Source organism: Montipora foliosa, chromosome 4 (genome assembly GCF_036669935.1).
Source record: "Montipora foliosa isolate CH-2021 chromosome 4, ASM3666993v2, whole genome shotgun sequence".
Classification (NCBI taxonomy): domain Eukaryota; kingdom Metazoa; phylum Cnidaria; class Anthozoa; order Scleractinia; family Acroporidae; genus Montipora; species Montipora foliosa.
The window spans coordinates 27019504-27032003 of record NC_090872.1 but is presented as its reverse complement, the minus strand read 5'-3'; the positions used below and the strand labels follow the sequence as shown (position 1 = coordinate 27032003).

At 38.9% G+C, this 12500-nt stretch overlaps 1 protein-coding gene across 1 annotated transcript in view; it reads left to right on the top strand.

The window, feature by feature from the left end:
• Nucleotides 1–692: 692 nt before the first annotated feature.
• Nucleotides 693–12500, top strand: part of LOC138000475 (neuronal acetylcholine receptor subunit beta-3-like) — a 12259-nt gene continuing 451 nt past the window's right edge. The window contains exons 1-7 of the mRNA XM_068846924.1: nucleotides 693–835; nucleotides 5659–5816; nucleotides 7325–7369; nucleotides 7504–7613; nucleotides 8109–8350; nucleotides 10190–10624; nucleotides 11550–12500. The exon at nucleotides 11550–12500 is cut by the window's right edge and continues 451 nt beyond it. Coding sequence (XP_068703025.1) covers nucleotides 784–835; nucleotides 5659–5816; nucleotides 7325–7369; nucleotides 7504–7613; nucleotides 8109–8350; nucleotides 10190–10624; nucleotides 11550–11899 — 1392 coding nt within the window. The 5' untranslated portion in view covers nucleotides 693–783 and the 3' untranslated portion in view covers nucleotides 11900–12500. The remainder of the gene's footprint in view (nucleotides 836–5658; nucleotides 5817–7324; nucleotides 7370–7503; nucleotides 7614–8108; nucleotides 8351–10189; nucleotides 10625–11549) is intronic.

Genomic DNA, 12500 nt, shown 5'->3' with positions numbered 1-12500 from the left:
TGACTCAAGTTACCCAGAAAACCTTGCGAACTCGGTGAACAATACCGATACCACCTTGCGCGCTTGTTTGAGCAAATCGAGATTGCTTTCCCCTACACAATATCTACCAATTAACATATTTCCCCTTTTTACGCGAGGGCTTCTTGGTTGAAGAATGTGTCTCCAGCTAAGCAATTCGGTTTCAGTTCCAGTCGCAGTTTCAAAACGAAGTTTAGATTTTTTCCTGGGAGGACATCCTTGCCTTTCTCCTTCCACCCCATCCCCCGTTTCTTTTTAAAACGTGTTGCGTGGTCCCTGATGCAGATTATTTGCATTATATGGTTCAAATGAGAACTGAAATAAATTAATTCCTTGTTTTAATTTTTAGAACGCTGACTCATCTTGAAAATGTGCTCACTTTAACTGCCAACAGTATTTAAACTAGACCCCGACACGGTCAGCTATAGCTAGTTCTGAAAAAAGAAGAACGAATTATTGAAAATAGCAGCCTCGATGATAACAAGAATTAAATCTTTCACAAGACAAATCGTTTGCCTTGAAAACTATTATTTTCAAAAGTGTAAACAGATCTACGTCATAAAATTCACTCAGCATGAGAGTTTGTCAGTAAAAGAGGAAACAAACGTCATATTCTCTCCAACGTATCAATGAGGCACTTGTTGCGGTTCAGTTAATGGGACCACTGTGACCTTTATAAAGGCATCGATATGTAAACAAGTGAACAGTTTCAAAACCACCTTCTAAGTTGACTACATACTGGCACCGGCTTTGGCAGCTGAACAGATGGCGCGACTTTTTAGCATTTTAATGTTCACGTTTCTTCTTCTATTTGCAGGTAAATCATGTTGAAGGCAACTGTAGAGCTTAATTCTTCTAATGCGTCTAAAACATTATCTTTTTAAAAGGAATCAGCACAAAGTAGTTGATAAGCATTTAAGTAGACTTGGGACCGACTTCAAATTTTAGTTATACAGCTTTGATGTGTAGAACCACCCAAATACAACTTTAAGATTTGTTTGTTTCGGAAGTGAGTTGACGAACTCTTCTATTTGCCATGCCCTACTAGTGCTAACTTTCATAACTTTTATTTACTTTGGGTTGCGAAAACTTGGCAAATGTGATTTTCGACGTTTTTTCGGGCACTGTTTATGCACCCTTATCTCAGTTACAAATAAACAAATACAAATACTGGAAGATTGAAAAACAAAGAGGTTTCGTCTTTGGGAAGCTTTGATTCTGTCACCTGATGCCGATTCGATCGAGGGTCCAGAAACTTTGCCCGCTGTCTCGTATAAAATTATGAAACGCTTTGCCTTCCGCGATATATGGTGCTGTCACAGACCTTTTTCCTTTTTTCCCTTTTTAATTAACCACGAGTTGATACAAAACTGGGGTAAGCGCAAAATACTTCCTCTCCAGTTTCGTTGATAGTTTCGGTGAAAGTCCGCCAAACTGGAAGATGCTATTCTCACTTCTGAAGATAATACTAGTACACAACAGTTTGGTTGTTTACTGAAATATTGCTTTGGTAAAAAGCCGTAGATAGAGAGATTGCAAGCCTGTTGCATATACTTGGTACAATCAGCGACAAGTTTTTCATTTTTATCTTGTAGAGTGGCACCGTTTATTCATGGCCTGTTTCATTCACGCACGACAAAAACTGTTCATGATTTCACTCTGAGATTGTCGAGATTTGAAGGTGTTTTCATAGAGGAAGGAAGATCCCAAATGATGCCGGAAAAAATATTTTGTTTGGTTTACATGCAGAAAACTCAGTTGGAGCTATATTTCATAATTCAAAGTTGATAAACGCCCGGCCACTGAATTTTTTGTTTCTCTAGGATCTTCCAAGTGAAAGTAGTTTTCATAGCAATAGTTCTTGACGATCCTCTTAGCACTATGACCTTCCTACCTCTTCGCAAGTTAGATCCTGCGGTTTGCGTAGACGTGACAGTTTGAATCGTGATATAGCGTCTATAGTTAATGACACAATACTTATGAAAAAAAATTAAACACGGTCTAACAGACGCAATACAATAACAATTGGAAGGGAAAGAACGAAAATTAGCTTATGGTAAAGAAATATAATTTATAGAGAAAGGATGTTACGGGCTTCTCTTGCCGCGGCCGTACGTATACTATCACCTTTTACAGTGGAAACTTGATCATTGTATAATACAATTCATTGACATCACGGCATATGAGTTAATATACCATGCTTTCTACAGATATGGTAAGCGTACGCATCAGCTCAAAATTAAAAGAAGATAAAAAAAATTCGCTGGGAAAACAAATGGTGGCAGGTGAAAATCGCGTCGCATGAGAGTAAATAAAGAAGTCGTCCGTGAACTGTTGCGAAACGCAACACAAGGCTTGTTGGCATGAAAACATGGCATGAAAACATTTCAAGGTAGCAACTTGAAAACTTTATTTTGACAAGTATAAGCACCTGTGTTAGTTTAATAATGCGAGGCAAAACAATACAAAATAAAGTCGGGAAGATTTATCCATATTTTTGAGTAGTTTTTAATACAGCAATTATTCCACTCGCGCTTGTTGATGGTTCGCGCCAAAGTACGCGATCTGACACAAGAAAACCAAGCCCGAGCTTCTTGTCGTTGTGACCACAATACTGACGGACGTTGTAGTCGAGCGAAACAAGATAGGTTGCTCATTACAACGACTGCAATTAAAAAAAAAACCTTATAGACATAGTATAACCACAGTTGTGTTCTTGCTGCGGCACTCTCTGAAGAACGAGGCACACAATACACGGGCATTCTGTAGTTTAGCCGGAAATCGTTGCCTTAAACAATACATTAGAGAAACCAATCGAGATAATATCTTCCTTCACAGTTCAATCAACCTTGCTCGTTTTTTGTTTTTTTGTTTTTTTGCATGAATGCACCAATGAAGACGGCGCAAGAAATTTCCGGTCAAACACAGTTACTTATTTCTGTTTCATAGTAATTTGTTCACCAAATCTTTTCTCTTCTTTTATAAAATATTCCTTCAATACCAAAACCCCCTTGTTCGCAAAAGATTCTGAATAGCGAAACGAATTGAAAGATCATAATCGCACCGTTGCAAATATTTTTTAACAGTCTATGAAGTAATTTTTATCTGTAGTTCTTACATGAGGAGTCCAGGAGTTGCTTCGTTTTTAAGTGAAACGCAAAATATTTGGTGTTCAGTTAGAATAACTGCGTGATAACGCCGTCTGTTTGAAGAGTGAAAATGTCTGGCGTTTCCGTTGTTAGCCTACGGTCTATTGCTTTCATTGTTCAATCTGCGCCTGCATTCTTTTTTCGCAATAGTCAACGGAAATGAATGATTTATCAGGGAATAAATGATATCCGTTTCCTTTCACTGTTACTATGATGTGGTAAAAACAATTGACGGGAAAAGGCCCAAAGGTACGCTAGTTACTCAAGATATATGACATCATTAGGAAGGATGTAACAGTTGCAGAACACCAAGGTTTTTCAAATGTGTTTGGTGTAAAACAAATTATCATTGTAGAAAACGCAAACACAACGATGACACGGGGTACCAACAAGTATTGTCATTTAGCTTGCGATCGATAAATTTAACTTTGCAGTCGATCTTGTTAATCAACAATCCTGAGATTAAGAGCTTTGCGTCAGTGAACGATCATCCGTGCATTAAATTGAAAGCTGGTCTTCAGAATTATAGAAGATCAGTAAAAAATCAAAACTGAGGGCAGCTTACGTTTATCGCGAGGTTTTAATTAACAAAAAAGCTTCCCCTATCGTAAATTGGGGGATTTGTAGAAACACATGCCTAGGGGACCTAGGCCTTCCGCCTAACCGCCAACCAATTCACGGAATAAGGGACCGTACGCACTAGTTTGACAAAATTTGTTTGGCTCAACCAAAAATCCCAGCAAAAATTGTATCCACCAAATTTTCAGTTTGGTAATCGTGGCCGCACTTTTAAACTTTTTCTTTACATCACGTCGTGTAAATTGTACAGTATGTATAGTTTTCACGCCTTACAAAAATTTGTCCTGCTCCGAAGCAGGACGACGGCGCCTTTGAAGTTTGGTAAGGCTTGACAAAATTTGGTGGGAAAAAATCACCGTGAGCACTTGTATCACGGAAATGACGACAGCTTTTTTCGCAAAATAAACAAAAAAATTGCCCAGTGCGTACGGGCTTCAAATGGACTCAATTGGTTTGAACCACTAACCACCTTCCGATTTGAACTCCTCAGAGGCCAAGCAGTAACGAAATATAGTGTTACTATGATCAAATTTTTATCCCCGAATTTTTAGGTTTATCACATAGAATTCCAGGAAAGGTTAAAAACGCCGTTTACCGTTTGGAAATATCTCAATTGGTTTCGGAGATATTTAAGTTTGAAAAATGTGTAAAATATGCAAAGGAAAAGACTGATGACGTCATTCACTAAACCCAATATAACATCAAGTATATAAATACAGCTATCTCGGTCAATTTGAAGCAGAGAACATTGAAACTCCGTAGAATAATAGTTCTACAGTCCCCTCCAACCTGATTTCAATGTTTTGGTGATCTTAAGCTAGAAAAACATACAAACTCGACCTAACATATTTATATGCTTGCAGGATGATGCAGATGAGGCACCATTGGCAAATATCAAAATTGAATTGCCAAAGGTGGCCAGCAAAGCCTTTAATATCAGGGAGGTCTGAAACCCAGTATGTTGCTATAGTAACAAAAACTGGTATGCTCATATTGTGGAACCTCATAGCAAAGAACCAAGCATTTCTGATACAAATTGGCTCAGATATCTTTTTTCATCATAGTTGATCAAAATTTGGTTGAGTTTATGACATCATCACTTGACTAATTTGCACATTTTTAAAACTTGAATATCTCTGGAAAAAAAAAAGATATTTGAAAATAGTAAACAACATTCTTCTCGTGTAGACTAGATGTTTATGTCTTAAATTGGTTTAGATAGGAAAGATGCGAATTTCATCATAGTAGCACTTTAAGTTTTAGCCTTTCAAGTTAGCGAACGGTTTCTGGGATAGTGTGAAAATGTTTGCAGGGATTATAATTTAGAAATATGATTTTAATCGGTCGGTCGCTTGGTCGGTCGAATCTTCTAATGTCATCTTTCACTGATACCCGCTAGAGGTATAGCAGGACAACTGTCAGCTGATCCTAGTGATTCTTCCGCGCGTATATGTAATAACAGCTCAGGAGTAAAATAGTCCATCAAGAAATCAGAATTCGGCTGAAAGGGTTGGGTCGATTCCTATGACAAGCACTCCAAATTTTTCCGAGTAGTCATGCGTTGACATGGTCATCGAAAAAAATACATCTCTTTAGCAATTACTTTTATTCCTGCTAGAAGAGATCGCTTAATTAAGACCTTCCACGCAACATTCCCAGCGGATCAAAAAGCACCAGCCAAACCGTCCAGTTGCAACTGCGAATGATGGTGTTTTCCTCCTTTTAGCGTCGGAGGCATGCATTAATTTTATTTCGCTTTGTGATTTACTCACTTTATTCTGTGCGTCAGTTTGAATTATCTGAAATACTTATTTCCGTTTATTTTACGATTTTGCCGGTATACAGCTGCAAACCGCACTGATAAACCAAATGAATAATCAACCACTTTGCCTTCAATTACATTTTCTTCCAGCTGTGGATGGAAAAATGTTCAACCTGACCCAAGCACCGGAATACCAGTTAAGACAAGCTCTATTCCAAACGTACGATCACATGGTACGTCCGGTGTTAGGACCGTCTCAAGTGATGAACATATCTTTTCAACTGGAATTCGAGGCACTGATTGAAGTGGTAAGCATCGACTGCCGCATATATGGAAGAAGAACCTATGGGTTGACCGCACGTCGGGAGATGACATGGGTGGTTCAGTCGTTAGGGAAAAGGATTTTCTTGCCGATGGTTTGAGGTTTGAGCCGTTGTTATGGAGGCTCAAAACTTTTTCGATTCTTTCAGCACACTGTACTATTTAGAAGGATTAAATATACACAAATATATCACAAAACGTCAATGTCATGGTACAATACGAAAAAACAATAATTACTTAACAGGATGCGCTCATTACTATGACGTAATAGGTTACCGTGGAGTTTAAAGAACGATCTAAAAACACACTATACTTTGTCCTTAAAAAACACTTATATCTGAAAAACAAACTCGGGAAAATGACCCCCAGTTTTTATTACTGGAAATTGATTAGCAGGGTAGGATAAAACTCTCTGCAAAGTTGATTAAAAGAATTCGTAAGGGCGGATTTAAAGTCACTTTTACAGTTGCAGGGAAACTTGAAGGTGGCTTTGAATCCGCGCCAGGTAACTTTGCAGTTATTCCTCACAAAAACTTAGCCGCACAAGTTTCAGGCTACGAACACTAACGTGTATAACGGTGCTAAACTTTACGTGTTTAAATACATGCAAACTAACCACTGAAATCACTGAAGCGAAAGTATAGCTCAACGTGATCAACATTGAGTAGTTGGAGTCACCGTGATCAAAACAGTCATTTCCGCAAGGGAAATGTCAATGGTCTCTATTTATTCCCGTGCGGAAATGACTGCTGCTGGTGGGAAAGTAATTTTTTCGAGAAGAGGAAATTGTCTTTGATCAACTCTTTTACGCATGGCAGCAGATTAAGGCCTAAGGGTATTGAGAGGAGAATGGGAGTGTCTAAACCAAGAGACGTCGAAGTAAACAACCACCGTAAATTTGTCGTATCGATTGTTCCAATTGATCCTTCGAAAACTAAAGAAAATCACGATCTCTTTGAAAACTATAGATGCTCGTGTCGAATTTCGGTTTAGTAATTTTCGATGACCATTACCAAATCATTGTTTTTCTCAAAAATGATTGTAAATTTGTAGGGCTAAGGATAGTCCCCTCTATTAACTATTGTTGTTGGTGTTGTTTGGGGATCGAGGACTGATCAAAGTCGAGAGAGGATGAGGTAATAGAACGGATCCCCAAGCCCCATCATAGTTTTTTTAAATATATTTTTAGTTTTGCAAAACAATTTTAAGTCCTCGTTCCCAATGCCGCGCATTTTTAAAATTTCATTACGTCATTACAATTGACCAATCAGCTGCATCTCTCAAAACAGCAGCGTAGCTAAAAAGAAGAAGCCTATGAATGGGGGATCAGTCCTCATCCTGTCTTGTTAATAAAAGTCTGTCATTTAAACAGGTGCACAAAAAAAAATGCTGTTAAAGTCTTCTTGCAAGGTCTCCCATGGAGACTTAGGAGACCTCTGCGCAGAGGAGCTATTGTAACCGCAAACTATGGTTATTTATTTGTTTTCTTGGGCAGAATAACAAGGATCAAGTCATCACGACACAGAGCGTAGTAACACAGGTGAAGCAGATATTGGTATACTGACATTTGAATTCTTGTATGCTGGTTCTAAGTTCTCGTTGTCAAAGTATCTCCACGTCACCCTAAGGACATCTGAGCTAACTATACCAAAATATTACTGAACTGAATTGCAGATTTGGCGTAATCCGTTCTTGCAATGGGAACCTTCAAATTATGGCGGAATATCTCGTATTTTTGTGGAACCGAAAAACGTTTGGGTCCCAGATATCGTCCTTGAAAACAAGTGAGTTTATTTTCTTCCATTTACACATTGCCATTAAGATCTCTTCCCTTAGCTCAATGTTGATCTGAACTTCTTCCGCTACACTTAGGTAACTAATGATAATATTTATCAACCCTAAATGAGACATGACTTCCAGGAGCCACGGCCGCTAATGAGCTTCACGGTCGAACTATTGCACACAAAACAAGCTGACGCTCTGGTGATTGCATAGTTATCAGAGTTATGCTATCTTCTTTGAAATGGGCCACCTTTACGAGAAAATTAATGAGAAGCAAAACCAACACCATCCGCAATGGGACACAAGAATTTTTTTGCGCACTAATTGTGATGTAATCGTATGCTTTGAATTCAGATAGGCTTATCATAATCATTTGCGTCATTGCAACTGCTGAGATTAATTTCGCTTGGTTTTGCGAAACTCATTTGCAACCATCCCTTAGTTTTTGTAAATTCCCGGACAAACGAGTCCAAATAACGACTCCAATTGTGTTTCAGCGCTGATGGATTGGTCGTTCAAGCAGGTCACTTGGAAAAATTCCGAACCTATGTGATATTGCGAAACGATGGACTGAATACATGGGTGTCGCCTGCAACATTCCAAAGTTCGTGTAGTCTAGATGTGCAGTACTTTCCCTTTGACAAGCAAAAGTGCAGTATGATGTTTCGCTCACTGACGGCTGATCGCACTCTTATGGACATCAGCACTCAGACAGTCCAGAGCGATAACCCTAAAGAAGGTATCTGGGCCAGGATTGTTAGCTATGTATAAAAGACGTCACACTATCCCAACACTTTAACTTAGCGTCTCACATGTCCAGAAAAAACTCGCGCTGACAGTCTCTAATCGACCCTCTTTAGACATATAAACACAGATTCCAACCTCGCCTCGTTGGCTATTTTATCTCCTCATATCCATTGCGCACTCATGGAATAATTAATAATTGTCAATCATTAAAAACTAGATTATTGGATAATGTAATTCTAGTGTTTTGATTGGCTTAGACATCATGGTATATTATACACTTAATGTATGGTGTCGAGGGAAACAGAAGGAGCATACATTAAGTGCTTTGTGATATAGTTACACCTTTCCGTCAGCAATCGCAGCAAACCTACCCTGGATGCCACAGGTTTTTTCTCTTTTAGAGCGACGGATAGCGAGTCGCGAAGCGGCGAAAAAAACCTGTGGTATTGGCAGTTGAGAACCTCACTTTCATGCCCCGTTTGATTGACATCGAAAAAACTTAGTAAATAGCCCTTTTCACGGTTAGGTTTTCTCATTTGCATTGCAATATAATCTAGCATGTATGTGAGGCAATTTTGGGCTATTTTGTAGTTTTAACCCGAAATTGCCTCGCATTAAAGTTAGATTACATTGTAAGGCAAATGAGAAAAACTAACCGTGAAAAGGGCTATTGATACGTGACATAACCTACCAATCAGCATATTCCGTTCCCACGGTACATTCGTCTTATTTACTTCGATGTCAAATTCAAAAATTCAATGTTCCATATAAAACTTCGATATCGAACATGAAAATAAAAACTCAAATTTGAAATTTGGATGCCAAAGTTGAATTTTGGCGGACATATACATAGTACAAAAATGTAGAACCCACTGAACTTTTGCTGCCTTCAAAGCCTCGATTTCCGGAACTTTGCAGCGTTTCGATTATGGCCACAGAGGGCACGAGACCCAATCAGAGTAAATCAATCAGAATACTCGTTAGACCTAACAAGTTCCTGGAGCCAATCGAATTGCTAGGGTCAAAATCTGACTCTGCCCATTTGGCCTTCTTAAAGAACTTAACGGCCTGTACCAGAGGTTTTTCCACGCCTATTCCGTCGCTCTGAGAGAAAAAAACCTCTAGCAGCCAGGGTACAGCAAAACATCCGGAGCGGGCAACAAGGCCGGACTTGTATCCCGGTCGGCATACATTTGGATTTGATCACAGTGCTCGTTTTGTTAAGTGAAAGTCTAGGTATATAACAAGAGCTATCATACCATACTGTACAAATATCAGTAACTGCAGGCATCAGTTTCTTGTATTTACAAAATTAAGTAGGGAAGATTTATCTGTAATTTGTGAGCGTTTTTAATAAAACAATTACATGTATTATATTCGTGCTTGTTGGATATGAGATGATTTATCTTATATCCAACACGCCCTCGTGAAATAATTGTTAACAGGAACCCATGACCTGGAGCCTACAACTCCCATTCTGTCATCAAACTCCCATTTCACGGCATTATTACAGACCGATCTATTATTAGACTACCGTTTGCGAGAAAAACAAGTTACTTTCTTGTAATTGGTCATCGGGCTCCTGTGGGAGTCTCGTTCGCGGGAAATTCAATCTAAAAATAAATCGATCTGTGAAAACGCCGTGACACGAACAAAATGGAGTTGTAGGCTCCGGGTCATGGGTTATTACTATTATTATTATTATTATTATTATTATTATTATTATTATTATTATTATTATTGTTACTATTATTATTATTATTGTTATTATTATTATTATTATTATGGCTCACACTTAAATTAAGATCTGCTTTCTAATTTCGTCCCAAAGACCTGAAACTCAATACGTCAAATGGTTATTGGGCCTTGAGGAGTATTGAAATAAGGAAAGAAAACTCAAAAAAGCAACGTGGTGAGTTCTCTGAAGTCGTCGTTTCGTTCTTCATTGGTCGTCGTCCCATGTATTTCGTCCTTTTTTCAATCGTGCCTTGCATGATCATCGGTTTGCTGATTCTCGTGAGCTTCTTCATTCCGGCGGAAAGCGGAGAGCGAATTGGATTATGTGCTACCATTCTATTGGCTGTAAGCGTGTACCTGCTCGTGGTCACCGAACAACTTCCGGAGCAGTCGGAGGCACTGCCTTTGATTGGTGTTTACTACACAGTGGTCATGTTTGAGATAGGACTGGCGCTGTCCGCTACTGTTTTGGTACTGAAGGCTCATCACGCGACGTCTGCGCCACCGAAGTTCCTGACTTACATAACAGGTTAGTTCTTTAAGTCCCTACTGAGTGGAGCACAAGCCACCCACAGATCGTTGCTATTTTACACTGTATTTTACATGCTTAACAATATACATAAAAAGTATTCAGTTCCGATTGGCTAAAGAAAGAGTGTAGCTGTCGTGTAACACGAGTGCAAATTACAACTTTTGAACGCTACATAACCTTTTAAAAGTTTGTAATCTGTTTAAACAAATCAGTTTAATGAACCTCATAGGAAACTAAAGCGAGCGCTGTCAGTATTTTTCCTTTAACCATTCTACTCACAAAAACGACACTTCATAGACAAATGACGAAAACAAAACAGGTCTGATAGTGAGATACTAATTCTTTGCTGCGAGTGTTTAACTCCTTGCTAATATTCCTTTTGGTCCGGTTGTCAAAAGAGACATCTTCTCGTAAATGGTTTTCAAGGTGCCGAAAGGGTTGCCGCATTCTATTTGGAGACCATTTTATTAACAATATCTTCTGATTCTCGCTTCCCTTACGACTACCGCTCCTGGCACTTACCCTATAAAAATATCGGCGATATTTCATGACCACGCAGGGATATGACTTTTATCCTCGAGTGTTCATGGTATCTGAGATATCCCAGTGTTTATTCCTTCTAAAAGCACAGAAAAAAGGTAATAACCTTGACTGAAGACCGGATTGTAACCGAAAATAAAGTAAATCAAGTACGTTAGCTTAAAATAAAACCAACGGCCGCATAACGACGCGTGAACAGGATGCACTAGTAGTTTTGGCTGGCATGTCCGTAACCATGACGACATCAATATCTTCACCTGCGAAAGAGAAAAATAGTATCTTCTCTTTCCGCAACGAAGATATCAAATTTTAGGAACAAGAAAAATTCCTGTCTTTCATCCGATATTTATAACAAAATGTTGATCCTCTTTTTTTATATCAGTGATAAATGGCATAACCTGTAACAGAAGAATGTTCACGATACAAAAAAGCAGTGACGCACCTGTACCAAACACGGGATCTGGAATTGAGAATGCCGGGTCAGAAAAGGAAGAAGACGGGAAGAAAAATGATGATGTCGAGCTTGGTGAAATTGAGATAAAGAGGCCACGAATTTCCGTTGCCTTCAGCACCACCACGTTTGACGAAGCTGCTGTAAATCAAGAAAATTGGAAGGAAATTGCTCGAGCCTTAGATCGCATCTTTTTCTGGTTCTTCGTGGCTTTGATTGCGTTGTCTTCGTTTGTTGTTTATGGTCAAGCAGGACGTTTATCATCAATTGATACGTTCTAAAAGTTCTTACAAGTTGGGCAATCGCGTACCTGGAGTCTTCAGTCTAGGTTTCCCCATGTTGAGAAACAGTCTAAGCATGATGATAGAAGGGGGTAGTTTCTAAAGAAACTGTTTCGCGAAACGTTTCGAGCGTTAGCCCTTCGTCAGAGCGAACCGCTCTGACGAAGGGCTAACGCTCGAAACGTCAGCTTTTAGAATCTCTATACGGTGGTCAATTTACATTATCGACTCCGTTGATAAAACCAAATTTTTGTAAGTATGATGATAGTCTCTTCCGGTCACTGTAATTAAAAACCAATCAAAATTGCGAACGAGTTCATTTCAGAGATGCTCAGGGTTGTTCATTTCTATAACTGAGTATGTGAGCTTAAAGTGAGGACTCGAATAACGAAATAGTAATTTCCGAGTTTTCATCACAGATGCATAGTTATTTTTACTCAGTTGCAAACCTTTAGAAAATCTGGTAAATACCGGGTTTGAGTCCCATTTACACTAAGGATGCAAATATGGCATTTACCATCTTTGCCACTGAGTTTACACAGGAGCTTACGCATCGTTGCATTTTATTTGCATAATGGCAAATTTGGTGTAAATCCATTTT